Raw genomic sequence first — 18,682 nt, forward strand, 5'->3', positions numbered from 1 at the left:
ATGTGAGAACTTTCCCTCCGAACTGAGACATAATTCCAGAAATGTTATCCTGATAAAACAACTGATAAAGACAGCAACAGTCTTACAAACCACCTGCAGGGACTGAAGCACTCTCTTAGTATGTACTATCACTATTGTCACTCCACACTGGGGAAAGGAAAAAATCTCCAAAATAGTGTACAGCTGTCTCATGCAGTGGTCCGATTATGCCTACGTATTAACCACACAACCAAGGATTTAATGCAAAAGTAGCCAGCAAAGTACGAAAAATTACAATCCAATCAACTGGTCATCAGGGATAGTGGTTCCATTACATAGCCCTGTGGAACACTGCTAAATTTCTACAGAGACAGAAGGGTAATGACCCCACCCTGACTTCCACAGTCCTATTGCTTAACCAGTATTTTCCAGCTTGAATTATGTATGGATTGACACTTATAGTCACTTTTGGATGATATATTAGCTTGAGCTGGTGGTAGTTCAGCTTGATGTAAAAGATTCCACTGCACCTTTTTATGAAAATAAAATTGCCAAAGATTCCAAAGATAACTACAAGGCATTCTATAGCTATGTCAAGAATCTAAAAGGCAATGCTCAGATCTGCTCTGTGCTACAACAGAATGGCATTAAATATACTGATCCCAAGGATATTGCCAATATCCTGGCAGACTGATTCAGTGCAAACTTCACCCTCCTCTCACCCCCGAAATGGCCCATCTGAATACCGAAAGATTGCCAAATTCTGGTAATAATGGCCACACAGGTAAAAAACGCACTCTCCAAAGCTAAGAATACAGCATCCATGGGACCAGACGACATCCAAGGCTGTGTACTACATGAACTACAAAATGAACTGGGACCTCACCTAAGTGTCATGTTTAATCACAGCCTCACCTCAGGCTTCGTGCCACTGAGTGGCGCACAACTACAGTCATCCCACTCCACAAGGGGGGATCCACCTTGGATCCCGGGAACTACCACCCCATCAGTCTGACGAGCCTGATCTGCAAGGCCATGGAACGTATTATCATGGAACTTATAAACAAAGACATTGGCAACCTTCAAACACTGGACCCCAAGCAGTCTAGGTAGGTGAAAGGCCGATCTTGTCTCCTGAACCTGACTGACTTCTTTGAATCAGTCTCCAGAGCTGTGGACAAAGGTAAGGTGGACCACACAGTCTATCTGGACCTCGCCAAGGCCTTCGACACCATCCCCACTCTAGAATCATAGATTACTAAGCTGGGCATTAATCCCTACGTCACTCGATAGGTTCTCTGAAGTACAGGCCAATACTAAGGGACTCTGGCTAAAAAAGTTCGCAGATGACTGCAAACTGGGAGCCATTATTGAATTACCAAATTATGTGGATATTCTACAAAAAGACCTTACAGAAACAGATGCTTGGTGCCACAGCCATGGACTCAAGCTCGATGCTAAGAAATGTATAGTTATCCCCTTTGGGAAAAAAACATGTACCCCTGAATTACCACATAGGTGGCAGTGCACTAAACACCGAAAGTGTGATAAGAGACTTAGGGACACAGGTGGACAGTGGTCTCACCTTCGATAACCACATAGCCACAACAGTCAGAAAATTCTTATATGTGGCACACCTCATCACTAAGGGCTTTTCATCCAGGAAAAAAGCAGGTCATTGCCCCACTGTACTCATCCCTCATTAGACCCATTATAGAATACAATGCTCCATTTGGTATGTACCTCTCAAGAAATCTGCAACAAATGGAAAGGCCGCAGAAATACCTCACTAAAAGAATCACAGGCCTACAGCAGATACCCTATGCTGACCGTCTAAAAAAACTCCACCTATACTCTGTCGCATATCGTCTACTCAGAGTCGATCTCTACTTAACATACAAGGCCATGCCAAACCCAGAGCTGTTGGACATGCTACACTTAAAGAAATCCCAATCGCTCGGAGACGCATGCTCCAGGGATCTAAACCTTATCATCACAATGACCAAAACATGCTGGAGGGATAGGTTCCTGACCCAGAGACTTCCCAGACTCTGGAATAGACTGCCTATACATGTCAAGCAGAGCGCCTCTTTGGCCCTCTTCAAAAGGAACCTTGACGATTGGATTGGAGATAGGAAATTCACCCTGGGCGTCGCCCTGCTAGACAGGGGTCCAGGGAAGTAAATACTGTGGGAAGAAATAGCCAGGGAATTGTTATGGCTAGGCTTGTATAGGCCCTCGGGTCGATAGCCTAGTACCAACCTATGAACCTATAGAAAAGAGTAGGGGAAGTTCCCCTAATAGTATAAATACCTCCTCGGGTCTTCCATGAAAAGAGTTTACCAGCCTAGTGGGACTAACCCAATTAACAAAAGACAAATAATACAACTTATTAATTATTCCCTTATATGACTCAGTGCTGAAACCCTTAGTGGGGTCAGGAGAGGCAATCCTTTAAGGCAGAGATTCTATCAAAATAAGATTCATGAGCATATTGTGACTGTACCACTGACACATCACAGTACACTGCAACATCTAAATTCTAAGGCTTGTTACTACATCTAAGCAAAGCCTAAACTATCCCACCCAGAGGGCTGGACCATGTATTACATCCTTATGCAGTAATGATCTCCAGAACCCTCTCAGCAGGTAGACTCAATAATAAAGGAGATTTCTCCAACGTTTTGTACAAAGGCAATCCTCTGAGATGGGATCATGAAGACTTATGACAACTGACAGACTTCACCAAAAACTACAACATGGAAGCTTCCAAGCCAGGGACACTATGTATCTTGAGAAGGCCAACAGGAGCCAATTTCACTCTCCAAGGTCACAACCACTTAGACAAATATGCTTGAAGCTCAAGACAGACAAAAAGTACAGTTTTGTACCTACCATAAATGTAGATGTTCGAGTGCTAATACAGCTGCAGTCATAACAGATGGGTTCTCCTGCCGTCAGGCGGGTCCTTGGTCGGCCGAATTCCAAAGTCTAGGTCCGGCGTCGGTTGGTGTCGCTTCTTCCCTGACGTCAGCGCGACAGGGGTATAAAGGAACCAGCCGACGCCATTTTCTTCAGTTTTTCTTGCCCCAGATGTCAGGTGCCCCCAGAAGGAAGGCAATACATAAATTTGTGTAATAATGCAGTGCAATATAATCAAAATACAGTAGTTGCAAGCAAATACATCATAAATGAATACCCCAATCAGGTTGTATGAGGATGTGTTAGCCTATAGGCCTGTCCCAAGAGGGGAAGGAGGGAGGAAAAACCTGGACTGCAGCTGTATTAGCACTCGAACATCTACATTTATGGTAGGTACAAAACTATACTATGTTCATCGTGCATACAGCTGCAGTCATAACAGATGGGTAGAATCCCAAAGCTAAAAAAGGGGTGGTAGGCACTAGGTGAAACTAGGAGGAGCCAGAATGCCCTGCAAGACTGCAGTGGCAAAGCCTGCTCTAGATTTGGAGTATAATGGTAGGTGATAGTGCTTGGAGAAAGTATGTACAGAACTCCAAGTGGCAGCTTCCAAAATATCTTTGGTAGGAACCCCCCTGAGGAAAGCTGCAGAGGTAGCTGTGGCCCTTGTGGAGTGAGACCTGATGCCTGCAGGTACAGTTTTACCATGAAAAGAGTAACAAAAGCGTATGCAGTGGGCTATCCATTTTGAGATTGTCTGTTTGGAAATAGGCTTCCCTTGAGCTCCTGTAGCATAGGACACAAAGAGTTGCTCTGATTTTCTGAAAGGCTTTGTTCTGTCCAAATAATAACGTAGCTGTCTGTGAATGTCCAAGGAATGTAGTAGTCTCTCCCTTTGTTTTGAGGATTGGGGTAAAAGGTAGGTAAGTGGATAGCCTGATTCAAGGCTACCCTGGATACTACCTTTGGCATAAAGGAAGGATTGGTTCGTAAGGAAACTCTGTCCTGATGGAAAATGATGAAAGGCTGCACAGCCATGAGGGCTTGTAGTTCCGAAACCCTGCGAGCTGAGGTGATAGCCAGCAGGAAGGCTGTTTTCCAGGACAAATATTGCAGTTCTGTTGAGGCAGCTGGCTCAAAGGGAGGCAGTCAGTTTTTCTAGAATGAAATTGAGGTCCCAAGCAGGTACTGGTTGTTTCCTTGGGGGTTTTATATTCTTAGCCCCTCTGAGGAACTGTCTTAAGAGGGGGTGAGAGAATAAAGGAGGATCAGTGTTGTATTCTGCAGAAATGGCTGAGGCATGGATTTTGATGGAGGAGAATGAAAGTCCACTGCTTAGCATCTCATCTAGGTACTGTAATATTTGAGGTAAATTAAGTATTCCAGGGTTCTGGCCCTTTTTCTCATTCCAAGCACAAAACCGTTTCCATTTTGCGGAGTAGGCTTTTCTAGTAGAAGGTCTTCTGGCCTCCAAAATGACATCCTGCACCTCCTTGGAGAGTAGGGTCTGTTGTGATTTTAAGGAATCTTCCATGCGGCTAGATTGAGTGTTTTCAGCTGACTGTGAAGAGTTTTGAAGTTGTGCTGAGTCAGTAGAAGAGGCATTAGAGGCACGATCCATGGTGGGGAATGCGTCAGGCTCCTCAGGAGTGGGTACCAGTGTTGTCTTGGCCAGTCTGGAGCAATGAGAATCATCTTTGATCTGTCTGCTCTGGTTTTTAATAGAACTTTGGGCAGCAGAGGAAGAGGTGGAAAGGCATAAACTGTCATTGTTGTCCAACTGAAAGAGAGTGCATCCACTTTCCAGGCCTTTGGATGAAAGGTCCTTGAGCAGAATTTTGCCAATTGGTGATTTCTGTGGGAGGCAAAGAGATCTATGTCTGGCCTTCCCCATGCTTGAATTATCTTTGAAAAAACTTGAGGATGCAACTTCCATTCGTGTGGATCTGTCATATTTCTGCTTAGGTTGTCTGTCAGCATGTTTTCCTTGCCTGGCAGGAACTGTGCTTGAAGCTCGATTTGCAATTCCAGAGCCATGTTCCAAAGAGACATGGCTAGCCTGCATAGGGGGTATGAATGGGTTCCTCCCTGTTTGTTTATGTACCACATTACTGTGGTGTTGTCTGTCCTTATCAATAGCTGGCCTGGATGCAGCAGGTCTTTGAAAGCTATAATAGCATTTATTACTGCTAGCATTTCCTTTTGATTGATGTGTAGGTCCTTTTCTTTTTGGGACCATTTGCCCTGAATGCACCGATCTGTCATGTGTGCCCCCCAGGCGTAATCTGAGGCGTCTGTTGTGATGACTTGATTTGCTTGAGGCTTGCAGAATGGGAGACCTGTGTTTCTTTGGCATGCTTGAGCCCACCACAGAAATTCCTTTTGAAGACATGGAATCAGTGGTATTATTGTTTCCAAACTGTGGCTGTGTTGAGACCATAGGTTTTTTAGGTACCATTGAAGTTTCCTCATATGCAGCTTTGCACATGGGATTAGTAGGATGCAAGATGCCATGAATCCCAGAGCCTGCAGGATTTTCCTTGCAGTCAGCCTGGTGAAAGTTGCCAGTTTTCTGAAGTATTGAGTTAGTTGCCCTTGTTTCTCTGGCGTGAGGTAGGCCATCCGGGTGTTTGTATCCAAGTTGGCACCCAGGAAAATTATTGTTTGTGAGGGTATTAGTCTTGATTTCTTTTTGCTGACTGTGTATCCCAGAGAATTCAACAACATTATTACAAACGCCAGATGTTTCAGAAGTATGTGCTTGCTGTCCGCTTGGATCAGGCAGTCGTCCAAATATGGGTATATTTGTATCCCTTGAAGTCTGCAGTAGGCAATTACTGATGCCAGGCATTTCGTGAACACTCTGGGCACAGTAGATAAGCCAAAGGGCAATGCAGAGAATTGATAATGTGTTGAACCTGCAAGAAATCTGAGGTATCTTCTGCAATCTTGTCTGATTGGGACATGCAGGTATGCCTCCTTGAGGTCCAATGTTACCAGCTAAGACTCCTTGCCCAGCATGGGAAGAAGCTGCTGTAATGTGAGCATCTTGAATTTTGGCACGAGTAAAAATGTGTTTAGGATGGACAGGTCCAAAATAGGTCTCCAATCTTTGCCCTTCCTTGGTACCAGGAATAGTCTGGAATAAAAACCTTGACCCTGTTCTTGTGCAGGTACCTCTTGAATAGCTTTCATGTCCAGGAGATCTGAAATTTGTTTTTGTGCCTCTGCCCTTTGATTCTGTGGCAGGTTTGGCATGCCTCTCATTTTTGGAAGGGTGTGAAAGCGGAATCTGTAGCCTCTGTCTATAATGTCCAGGATCCATTTGTCTTTTGTGATAATATGCCAATTTTTCGAAAATAATGCCAGTTTTCCGCCTAAAGGTGCTGCCATTTGAGCCTTGCTTGGCATGCAAAGGGGAAAGTCATTGGTTCTGCTTTCTGAATGGCTGTGAATTATCCTCACCACCTCTTTGTGTAGGTGCTTGCCATTGTCTGCCTCTAAACGATCCTTGAGATTGCCCTCTACCCCTCGGGTGCCTGTATCTACCTCTTTGGGGTCTGTCCGTGGCTGGAAAGGACCAATTTTTTGAAGGCCAATTTCTACTGAAACGTGGAGGTTGTACCTGTAGGAAATCTTTGACAGTTTGCATTGATTTTGCCTTTTCCTCCATTTTCTTTAATACCTCCTCAGCTTTAACACCAAACAATACATCTTTTTGCAGAGGTGCATCCAGTAATTTAGCTTTAACATGATCTGGTAAGGTTTGCTCTTTGAGCCAAGCATGTCTACGTATGACTGATCCTGTAACAGCAGCTCTACATGAGGCCATAAAAAGCATCAAAACCACATTGCAAGGTATGTTTACCCACTTGTTCTGCACTATGTAACAAATCCTGCAACTTCTTCAAGTCTGGTTGTTCAGGTAGTGACATTTTGCTTTTCAACTGTGATAACAGAAACTGTTGGTACTTTAACATATGGAACTGACAGTTCAATGCCCTCATGGTTAAGGTGGCAGAGGTGTATACCTTCTTCCCCCACCTTTCTAAAGCTCTGGAATCTCTCTCTGAAGGTAATGGATTTTTAGCAGTGGAGGCCTTAATTCCCTTGGGACCCTGTGAAATAGTTTCTGGGTCAGCCGCATGGCTTTTGTATAGAAACTGGTGTGAATCAGGAACCTGGTAATACCTATCAGGCTTGACTGGAGCTGGAGGAAAGAATCTGGGTTAAGGCAGGCCTCCGAATACACATCATCTAGTATGTCTAAGACAGGAGGTATAGCCACAGGCCTGTGCTGAGGGAGCAAGAGGAAATCCCTAAGCCTTTTCTTGGAGTCTGAGTACTCTTGGCCTTCCCAGTGGAAGTGTTCCCTCAAGGTATGTAAGGTTTCCCCAAAAGAGTAATCCTCAGGGGGGGAGACAGAGGGAATGGACTCCTCTGCATCAGAGTCTTCAAAAGGGGAGTATGAATGTTCCTGGTCTTCAGAATGTTCTGAAATAATGGAGGCCTGGTCCGAGGAGGGGGATTCTTCCTCCACTCTGGGCCTTTTGTCCGGGGGTGTTGAGAACCCCTGATAAGAGTGATCAAATCCTCAGCCATTTTGAGCATCTGCTTTTTAGGCATGGGGCCTTGACAGGGGCCCTGTGGAGCTTGTCTTTTAGTATGCATGGCTGCTTTAGACTTAGTGAAAGCCTTGATGGAAAAAGAAGAGGAAGGCCTGAAGACACCTTGAGAGGTGGCAGGTCTGTCTAAACTCTGAGTTTCACCGCCAAGAGTGGCTTCGGTATCTGTAGTCGGAGTGTGGGCCGAAGAGCCTAGCCTGCGACCTCGGGCACTGAAGACACCGCCAAAGAAGTGTCATCGGTAGTCAGGGGCTGCGTAGGCGCCTCACTGAGAACCGGACCACCTGTAGTCGGCTTTGTTGTGGTGTCGGTAGAAGTCACGGACCTCGTATGTCGGTCCTTATCTTTGCGTCGTTTACTTAAAACTGGAGTCGGAGTATCCGACGACATAATGTAATTAAACTTTTTGCCAAAATAGTGTGGGGCGAACTCCGCCCGACACTTAATAGTGCATCTGTTGAATGCAGCACAAAAACGACAGGCCGTGATGTCGTGGTCTGGGCCTAAGCAAGGAATGCAGAGGGAATGAAAATCCTTATGCGGTATTTGCTTCCCACATGAAATGCAATTATTAACTTTGTCTGACATCGGTCAGAGGCAAGAAAAGTTTCCGCAACGGGGTACTTAGCTTTCAAGAAGACTTCGGTTGAAAAATATTCGTAATCACAGGAGCTGGCCGACCGGCACTTGCGAACTGCTTCTGCTTCGGGCACCGCGCGGCAAGAAAGACTGAAGAAAATGGTGTCGGCTGGTTCTTTTATACCCCTGTCGCGCTGACGTCAGGGAAGAAGCAACGACATCCGACGCCGGACCTAGACTTTGGAATTCGGCCGACCGAGGACCCGCCTGACGGCAGGAAAACCCATCTGTTATGACTGCAGCTGTATGCACGATGAACATCAAGAGCACTCTAAAATAAACGCTGTGCCCTTAAACAGAGAGAACTGAAGGGATCTTTTGTGTAAACCACTGATACTGATGTGACAAAAGGCATCCTTCACATCTTGAGAGCTCAATCAAGTGAAATGTGGCAGCAGGGGAATGACTGTCTTTAGGAGTCACCATCTATAACTTTTTTCCTATCTACTTTAAGACTGGTGCCTACTGACCATTAAGCCTCCCCCTTTCCTTACCCCATACTAGGTACTTTCCAGACAGGTATGAGTCATCCAGATGGGATGTCACGCAGGTTGCCAAGACAGCTGTTTGTGTCCATTGCCATCTTGTCAATGACTGCATATTAGACAGGTTCTAACACCTCCCCAGTGTAAGAGTGGGGACAAGTGACCTACATTACTAATGGAACTGCAATGCACTTCTCCATATGAATGCACATTCCCATGCACTCACAATAAAAACTAATGTCAAAGATGCTTGGTGGATGAATGCCTACACCAAGCCAATGCGACACTAAATGGCTCCAGTCCACCATCACAAGCATGTGAATCCTCCCCATATTAGCACTAACAGATTCTTGAGCTGCTAATCAAACTCAGGTAATTCAGGATGCAATCAGGGTTTATCCTGCTACAGCAACAAACCTGGCCTCAACATCTGTAACTTGGCATACTGATGTATGCTGTGAAGTCTCAGACATACAGGATGTGAAGGAGCCATAACGTTTGTTTTTTTTAACAAAGGAGAAACAGCCTCTATAACTACTCCAAAAAGCATGGTCTGTGCCTGTCCTGAAAGCTCGGGAGAAACAGATGGTTCCTGAACAATGCACTTTCTAGAGAAGGTTCAATATTTGTGACCACCTTCTAGCAACTACTGACCCTTTGTGACAGGACTCCAAGTTAGGGCATACTTGAAAGACTTCCCCAACCAAACAGGTTAGTTTTCTAGTCAGGGCAGCAGCTATTAGTCCAGTAGGATGGCCTCTGTCTAGCTCAGATATGGAAGACAAGACTCTGACACCTGTGGGGACCTTCTTGATCTGCAAGAGCACTTTTTCTTCCTTAAGGCTTATCCAGCTCTGGAAAAAGACATGGGACAAAAGAAGCATTTATGCAAGCCTTCTATCCCAAACAATGTCTGCTGCCTTTTTTTTTTTTGGACGTCCTTAACAGATCCTGAGTGGGACCCCAAGATCTTTCTTCTCAAAGGACAGACAGAGCCACGCCATCTTGCACAGGGCTATAAAAGTGCTCTTGCTCTAGACAGCATCAAGATGGTCATGATTACAACAGGCCACATAATGGTCCACTATGGATGCTACAGAAAGGGTTGTGACCAGCTTCATCTTGACTCCAGATATGAGAAGGCCAAAGGCTTTTCCAATGCCTGATTCATGAGGAACTGGAACATGTAAAGGTATGGAACATAATCAAGACTCTTGCATCACAGTGTGGCAGAGAAAATGACTGTCTTGGCCTCCCAGCACAAAGATTTAGATTCTTTAGGAGGAGTTATGATGGCAAGGTGACACAATAATTCTCATCTAATCTTGGCTGAAGAGATAAGAAAAAAACTGATTATGTGTTGTCCAGAAAGGATGTCCTCCTACTGAGCAGGGAGATTCTAGAGGGCATCAGACTCCTTGGGAGCCGATTAAGCAGCATCCATGTGCTTCAACTGTAGAATGCGCCTCATAAGGCTCTGTAGTCATAATGGCCCATAGCACCCTCTCCTCCTTCCCCAGACAGTCACTGAAACATTCTGGGAGGAAGGAATGGGTCATTCCAGAGTAAACTTTTCATACTACCAGGGCTCATCCAAGAGAGAAATTGTTTGGGGAGCTCTGTGTGTGTGTGTGTGTGTGTGTGTGTGTGTGTGTGTGTGTGTGTGTGTGTGTAGATCTGCGCCTGCATGAGACTTATTGTCCTTTTTTGTTTCAAAGATTAGTGAATGTGAGTGGGTCTGCAGAGTTCCACTCACAAGGCACAAAGGATTGGGGGACCTCTCCGTGCCTCAGCAAAGGCTTTAGCAGGCTTGCACACAGTTAAAGTGCACTGATTCAAAGAATGACAGGTGGACATCACAGCACTAAACCTCAGGAATGGGACAGGCCCACACCTGGCCTGACAGAGGTACAAGGCAATGCCCCTATAAAAGCAGTCCTGCAGTTACTAGGTAAGGTTCTGCCAAATGTTGAACTGTCTAATGTTTTCAGATGTTGAAGTCTTCATGTGTGACCTCAACATCAAACGCCCTGGTGGAACCTCCTCGTTCTGGGGTATCAAACCTTGCTGAATTTGGTGAAAACATGAGAATAACAGTTTTTTATCTCAACTGCAACCCCAGTGTTTGACAGACCAGCTGCTCCACAAAAGGAAGTGTAGTACTTACTGCCTGGAATGCAGCCATTAAGGTGGCTGCCAGGGATGCATCTGACTCGGGGGCCCCCCACTGTTCGCAGAAGAGGAAGTCAGACATGAACTTAACCCTTGATCATCTAAGATGCGGTTTTGGTAAATAGGGATTACAAGGTCATCTTGGGGATGGACCTACCTCCAAGAGAGCGTAACGAGTATGTTCTCTCTGCCTCTTACTTTCTAACCATACTCCTGCAACGTCCTGAAGTTTCATGAAGGGCCATCCCATGATAAGGCACTCAGCTGCTACCATCTTACCAGACTGCAAGGTAGGTCAACAACTGTTTTCCTCCTGCATCTTTAGGTGAAACATTGAAATTTACGGAAGTGTTTTGTATCATGTTTTCACAGGAAGTACAGATAATGTTATCACCTGCCTTATACATAAAACATGGCAACTTTCTCATAATCAGCATTAGGAATAAGGTCCAAAATACGTGAGGAGCAGAAAAGAACTAGCATGGACAGGAGTAAGGATACTATTCTCTAATGTCACACAAGTCATCTCAACATATGCAAGTGTGGGTGTACAACCCCTGAAAATGGCATCTTTGGAGAAAATCAGAACTGAAGACAGGAGGAAAAACATGTCTTAATTATAGAGCCACTCAACTGATTAGGTGTTAGCATTTATTAATACATCTGCTAAGCTGCTAAATTTTGGGAGGCAGCCACTCAAACTCAACATGACCTTCACTGGTACTACAATAACTCAGTCTTGTAATGATGGCAAAAGCAACCATAACATCAAGTATCAATAAGGAACACAAACACTAAGCACTTACCTTCATGTAACGAAGATTTGGAATAGACATTATTCTCACTTCAGGGATATAGTTCCTACAGTCAGAAGGGAAAAAATCATCAGAAAATACAGAGCAGTAAATCTCTACGCTTGACTGCACACATAAATGACTTTATATCTGCATATTATCCATTTGTGGGCCAAAGTACAGTGTAAGGAAAAATACTTTAGTTCCCAAATATGCTTCTAAATAACTTACATGTTGTAAATGCAGTCAGTTTTTCACAATGTAACTGCAGTTAGGAAAGTACAGCTGTGTAAGTACTTATACCAGCTGACAAGGCAGGCTCCTTCTGTAGTATGACACATGGACTTGTTACAATCACTCCTTAAGCCTGTACTTCCAGTAGTGCATGCATTCCTTGGACATACCTAGCTCTGCTGCTACAAACTGTCAAGTACCTTTCCATAAAGTAACACTGACTTACGGCATCACTGGTTCATTAAACAGGTCACTATACTACCATTTTTATAAGTGTTAGTTAAAAATAACACTGGAAGAAGGGATGAGGAGGTATCAGTTCTGCTGAAACAGTGTCCTGTTTTTTTTTTTTATTTATTTTTTGAAGAGCTACTTTTTTTTTTTAAATGCATCTGTTATGTTGTCCTCCTTACCATCTATCACCTGACATATCCTGGTGGTCCTTGACAGTGCAAAGTAAATAGGAGAGAAGAATGTTCTGTTAAGGCATTCTCCTGGTGGTGGGGAAGGCTTTTCTATTTTGGCACCCCCTTAACCACCCACCAGAAGTTCACCATGAGAAGATATCAATGTGATGTGTGCACATGCATACCTCTCAAGTGGTCCTCGTTAGGAGGAACGCTCCTTATTTTGAGTCTTAACTCCCTGCTCCTCATTGTTTGACAGGATCTGTAACACAAAGTGCTAATAATTCTTTTTTAACTGATATCAATAATAAATAATACTGAACCATATTAACTCATCAAAAGAACTTTAAGAACTTTACATAAGTATAATTAACATACTTTAACCATTTTGCGAGATTCCTAGTTGAAATCATTAGTACGCGGTTATCAAGTGTTCCACATTTTGCCCATTTATTCTACATTATGATAGGCAGCGTTCCCCATTCTGGAGATGGAAGGATGAAAGTGGTGTGTGCATGTGCTGCAATGTACAGACACTTCTGCTACTGACAATCCATCAATGCCTCTTCATTGCTTTCACACGAGCCTGGAGATCACAGCCAAAGCATGGTGCACTATCACATCTTTGACCTACTGCTGCAGTTAGTACTGTGAACTAGCTACTCTGAGGTGTGTGCAGATGAAACAAACTCTTAGGCACAACAGTCAGGTACTAACACACAGTACAGCACACAACATAAAATATACCAGCAGAAGGCGCAAGGGCGCCTGAACATGGCATTTACCTGGGAAAGCAGCAGAACTAAAGTTAGCAAGAAGGGAACTTTGAGGAAGACTCATAAGTGGGCAGAATCTCAAGCACTGTGCTACTCTAACAAGTCAGTAGGGCACTGGACAATTATGAGAACACCTGTAGGAATGCCTTTATAATAGTAAGCCCTGAGAGTGGACTTAACATCCAAGGTGTACATCTTTGGCAGCCTTCTGGCTGTATATACTACAGACCTTGGCACTGCTTCATACATCCTGACTAGGAACATTTCTTAACTATGCAGAAAAATGGCTGCTGCTCTTGAGAAGTGACTTCTAACAGTCCTTGCTAAGAGGATTTCCATATTTGTAGCAGAAGGTAACACAGTAGGCGGTCTTCTTAGGTAAGGTTCTCTTTCTCAATGGCATGTGTTTCTTGATTTGAAAGATGAGGCAAACAAGTGACATAATTCCCTTAAATCAGATGCATGTGTTGTCTGTGTGCATCTGAGGTATTCCACATTCTTTTTCCTAACATTCTCAGATTATGCAAAGAACAAAGATGTTGGACTAATTTATTGTAAAGGACGATATTAATGTAAGCATTAAGAAGGACTGTAGTCAATGACAATATGAAGGTGGAGTACTGTATATTGGGTTTGTACACTAATGCCTGCAGTTTCAAATTATTCTTGTTGGTTACTGCCAAGAGGTCATTGTTCCCCTCTACTTGGCACTCATTAGACCCATTATAGAGTACAACGCCCCTTTTGGAATGTACCTCACAAGACATCTGCAGCAGCTGGAAAGGCCACATAAGTACCTCACAAAGAGGATTACTGGCCTCAAACAGATGCCCTACACTGACCATCTCAAAAAATTCCAGCTTTACTCTGTAGCACATCGCCTACTCCAAGGAGATATCTGCTTAACATATAAAGCAATGTTAAACCGGAGCTGTTGGACATGCTCCACTTAAAGAAATTCCAATCCCTCTGAGCTACACTATCCAAGGACCTAAACCTTGTCACCACAATAAACAAGACATGCTGGAGGGATAGATTCCTGCCTCAGAGACTTCCTATACTCTGGAACAAGTTACCCATCTATGTCAAGCAAAGTTCAGCACTCTTCAAGAAAAATCTTGATGAGTAGATGGGAAATAGGAAATAAACCCCGGGGATCACTTCTGTGGCTCTGCTTGACAGGGGCACAGGAAATTAACTTTCTTGGGTGGCATAAGCCAGGGAACCTTGTTGGCTAGGCTTACTTAGGCCCTTGGGCCGATAGTCTAGTACCTACCTATGAACCTATGAACAGTCTTCTTTTAGGTTCATAGGTTCATACTAGGCTATCTGCCCTGGGGCAATTAGCCTAGCCCGATTCTGTATGGCTTACGCCACCCCTTGATTTGAGTATACTGTGCCCTTTTTAAGGTTTAGTTTACTGTGCCTCTGTCTAATAGTGACACGGGAGTAATCCCTGGGACAAACCTACGATCCCCCATCCACTTATCGAGATTCTTCTTGAAGAGATTCAGTGAGGTGCTCTGCCTCACATGAACTGGAATTCTATTCCAGAGCGAAGGGAGCCTCTGGGTTATGAACCTGTCCCTCCAGCAAGTTCTATTTATTTCTGTGCTGAGGTTCAAGTCCCTCGAGCATGTGGCTCTAAGGGATTTAGATTTACTGAGGTGGAGCATGTCCATTAATTCTGGATTTGACATAGCTTTGTATGTCAGGCATAGATCGCCTCAAGTAGGCGGTATGCAACTGAGTAGAGCTGGAGTTTTTTAACCGAAAGCAGCATATGGCATCTGTTTGAGACCCTTGATCCTCTTGGTGAGATACTTTTGGGGTCTTTCTAATTGCTGCAGGTGTCAGGTAAGGTACATCCCAAAAGGGGCATTGTATTCTATGATGGGCCTGATGAGGGATGAATAAAGGCACGATTACCTCTCTTGATCTAGATGTGAAACCCTTCGTGATGAGGTGGGCTATGTAGAAGGTCTTTCTAACCACTTTGGCAATGTGGTTTTCAAAGGAGAGATTGTTATCAACTTGGGTCCCCAGGTCCCTAATAACTTTCTCTGTACTTAATGGGTTTCCGCCTATGTGGTAATTTGTGGGCACATTGTTTTTGCCAAAGGGTATGACTATACATTTTTTGGCATTTAGCTTTAAACCATGGCGCTGGCACCAGTTATCTGTCTCTGTGAGACCTTTTTGAAGGATGTTTGTGTCAGCTGGAGAGTTGATTATGGCGCCCAGTTTGCAGTCGCCTCTGAACTTGGTGAGCCATAGTCCTCCCACATTTGCCTGTACCTCGGAAAAGTATATACCGAACAAGAGTGGTCCCAGGACAGAACCCTGTGGGATGCCACTTGTGACCGGTTTCGAGTCTGACATGGCTCCAGCAACTCTCACTCAGTGGGTTCTGTCTTTGAGCCAGTTTACGACCCATCTTGTGACAAAGGGGTTTATATTTAAGCTGGATAGCTTATCTATGATGCCCGAGTGGGGTATTGTGTCAAATGCCTTTGCAAGGTCCAGACAGGCTGTGTGGACTACCTTCCCTTCATCTATGGCTTTGGTGACTGTTTCAAAGAAGTCAACCAGTTTTGCTGGAAAGGTACTTAATCAGAATCTACTGCTTTAAGTGAAGCAAAGCTGACACTATCAAAATAAAATGCAAGTCTCATGCTGGAGACTGTGGATGTGCAAGTAGCCAGAAAGTCTTAAACTCCTCTGATGGATCTTCACAGACATTTTAATAAATCTTTGGATTGTATGTTTGAATGCAAAAAAGAAAAAAAATGAGAGAATGCAGTATCTTCAAGCACTACATCTTAGAATTAGGTGCAAAACACTTGCATATCCTTTTCAGGCTTTAATCAAACAACTTTATTAAATAACAAATTACTGTACATAAAATACAGCATAAACTAAATGGCACATTTAAGTCAAAATTGAAATTCGTCAATGGCAGGGACTTCCTTGCAAATATATTGAGAACATTTCCAAAAGATGATTCTAATTACAATCTATTGTTTCAAACCTGTTAGAAGGGGGGACACTGAGAAAAGAGGAAAGATCCCCTCATACTTCACCTACACACTATCTCCAGTTAAACTGTCCAAGTAGTAAAAAACATATCATCAATTTATTAAAAATTAGAAAGTGACAGAAATGTGTTAAGTGTTAACTTCTCAGCATCCTCCAGGTCAGACAGAGTGCTTAACCAGTGAATAGTTGGGAGTTCATTAAACTTCCATTTTCTTATAATAGCTTTTTTTTTTTTGGCATGGGACAATAATATAAATCGCTTACCCCTCTTGCACAATTTTACAGTTACATACATACATACAAATATTTCAAGCACGGGCATTAATGCCCTTCTAGCCCGCCAATACACCAAAACACATGATCCCATAAGTGTCCAGACTGTTTTTAAAATTATCTAAACTAGTACTTGCTTTAATTTAATTTGGTAGTCTGGTCCATGCATCAGCTGCTCTCTCAGAGAACCAAGTAGTACACTTCTCATTCCTACACAATCTTTTTTCATTTCTTTAAGTCTGTTGGGTTTCTAATACCATGATGGGAATGGATCCCATTCCTAAGTCAAAGTATGACTAAAGTTCATGAAATTAGCTCCATTTCAGTCTTTGATGTCAGCCAAAAGTGGTCTTTGCAGCACCCGCAGTATCCAGTAATGACGCCTTCTGAAATCTGTGCAGGTTCATAGGTAGGTACTAGGCACAGGTTCATAGGTAGGTACTAGGCTATCTGCCCAAAGGCATTTATAAGCCTAGGCAGAATGTGTTGGCTTTCGCCACCCCCTTAGATTAGTTCGCTGTGCCTCTGTCCAGCAGAGCCACTGAAGTGATCCCCGGGGTAAACTTTCTGTTTCCCATCCACTCGTCAAGGTTTCTCTTGAAGAGTGTTAGCGAGGAGCTCTGCCTAATGTAGATTGGAATCTTGTTCCAAAGCATGGGAAGTCTCTGTGACAGGAATCTATCCCTCCAGCATGTCCTATTTATTGTTGTGGTGAGGTTTAGATCCCTAGAGCGTGTGGCTCGAGGTGATGAGCTTTTCTTTAGGTGGAGTATGTCGATCAGTTCTGGGCTGGACATGGCCTTGTATGTCAGGCAGAGATCACCTCTGAGTAGGGGGTATACAACAGAGTACAGCTGGAGTTTCTTCAGTCGAGTTGTATAGGGTATCTGTTTGAGGCCACTGATCCTCTTGGTGAGGTACTTCTGTGGTTTTTCCAGCTGTTGCAGGTGTCTTGTAAGATACATCCCCCAAATGGGGCATTGTACTCTATGATGGGTCTGATGAGCGATGAGTAGAGGGGCACAATGACATTTTTGATCTAGAAGCTAACCCTTTTGTGAGAAGGTGTGCACGTAGAAGGATTTTCTAACCACTTTGACAATGTGATTATCAAAGGAGAGTTTACTATCTACTTGGGTCCCCAGATCCTTTATTACGTCTTCCTTATTTAGAGGACTACCACCTATGTGGTAGTTTGTGAGTACTTTGTTTTTTCCAAAGGGGATGACTATGTACTTTTTGGCATTTGGCTTGAGGCCATGATTTTCACACCAGGTGTCTGTCTCAGTGACACCCTTTTGGAGGATGTTTGTGTCAGCCGGAGAGTCAATTACAGCCCCTAGTTTGCAGTCGTCTGCGAACTTGGTCAGCCATAGTCCTCCTGTGCTTGCCTGTACCTCTGAGAAGTATATGCCGAACAGGAGGGGTCCTAGGACTGAGCCCTCGGGAACGCCACTTGTAACCGGTTTAGAGTCAGACCTAGCTCTCGCAACTCTTACCATGTGGGTTCTGTCCATGAGCCAGTTGGCAACCCATCTTGTGACGTAGGGGTTTATGTTCAGGCTGGTGAGCTTGTCTATAATACCAGAATGGGGAATGGTGTCAAAGGCCTTTGCGAGGTCTAGGTAGGCTTTGTGTACCACCTTTCCCTCATCTATAGCCTTCGTAACTGTCTCAAAGAAGTCCACCAGGTTTAGGAGGCATGATCTGCCCTTAAAGCCAAACTGGGTAGGGTCCAGTGTTTGGAGGTTCCCAATGTCTCTGTTAACGAGTTCCATGATGATGCGCTCCATAGCCTTGTAGATCAAGCTAGTCAGGCTTATAGGGCGATAGTTCCTGGGGTCAGTAAAATATCTAAATACGACTGTAGATTCTTTTTTATAAGACCCGTTGCTCCTATTACTACTAGAACTGTCTGGGTATCTTTTCTTCCACATTGCTCTCATTTCTGCCTGCAAATCCTGATATTTTACGAGTTTGTCTCTCTCTCTCTCTCTGTATGCAAGACACTGTAGTCACTGGGAGTAGCTATTTCAATGATCAATGCTACTTTTGTCTTCTTTTCACGGACCAGTGCATCTGGTTTTCTTGCATCTATCTTTTGAACTGCTGGTAATGGGTGTTCCCCATGAGATGTACACTTCAACATTTTCTACGATGCTTTGTGGCTCATTGTCCCAGTATTTTTCAAGCTACTTCAATATTATAATATTTGCACAATCCCCAGTGCAAGTCTTGCCACATTAGTATGCCTTTCAGTATACAGTCCCTTCTACCATTAGTATGTCACAACCAGCAACAAGGCATGCAACTGTTTCCAGTTCTGTTTGACAAAAC

The 18,682-nt window shown here is 44.0% G+C and overlaps 1 protein-coding gene across 2 annotated transcripts in view; it reads right to left on the reverse strand.

The window, feature by feature from the left end:
• Positions 1–18,682, reverse strand: part of DCTN4 (dynactin subunit 4) — a 778,985-nt gene that overhangs the window by 173,094 nt on the left and 587,209 nt on the right. For both annotated transcript variants that reach the window (XM_044069397.1, XM_044069396.1), the window contains one exon: positions 11,629–11,683. In XM_044069397.1, coding sequence (XP_043925332.1) covers positions 11,629–11,683 — 55 coding nt within the window. The remainder of the gene's footprint in view (positions 1–11,628; positions 11,684–18,682) is intronic.

The sequence above is a fragment of the Protopterus annectens genome, chromosome 4.part0, assembly GCF_019279795.1.
Source record: "Protopterus annectens isolate FY-2018-M chromosome 4.part0, PAN1.0, whole genome shotgun sequence".
Classification (NCBI taxonomy): Eukaryota; Metazoa; Chordata; order Ceratodontiformes; family Protopteridae; genus Protopterus; species Protopterus annectens.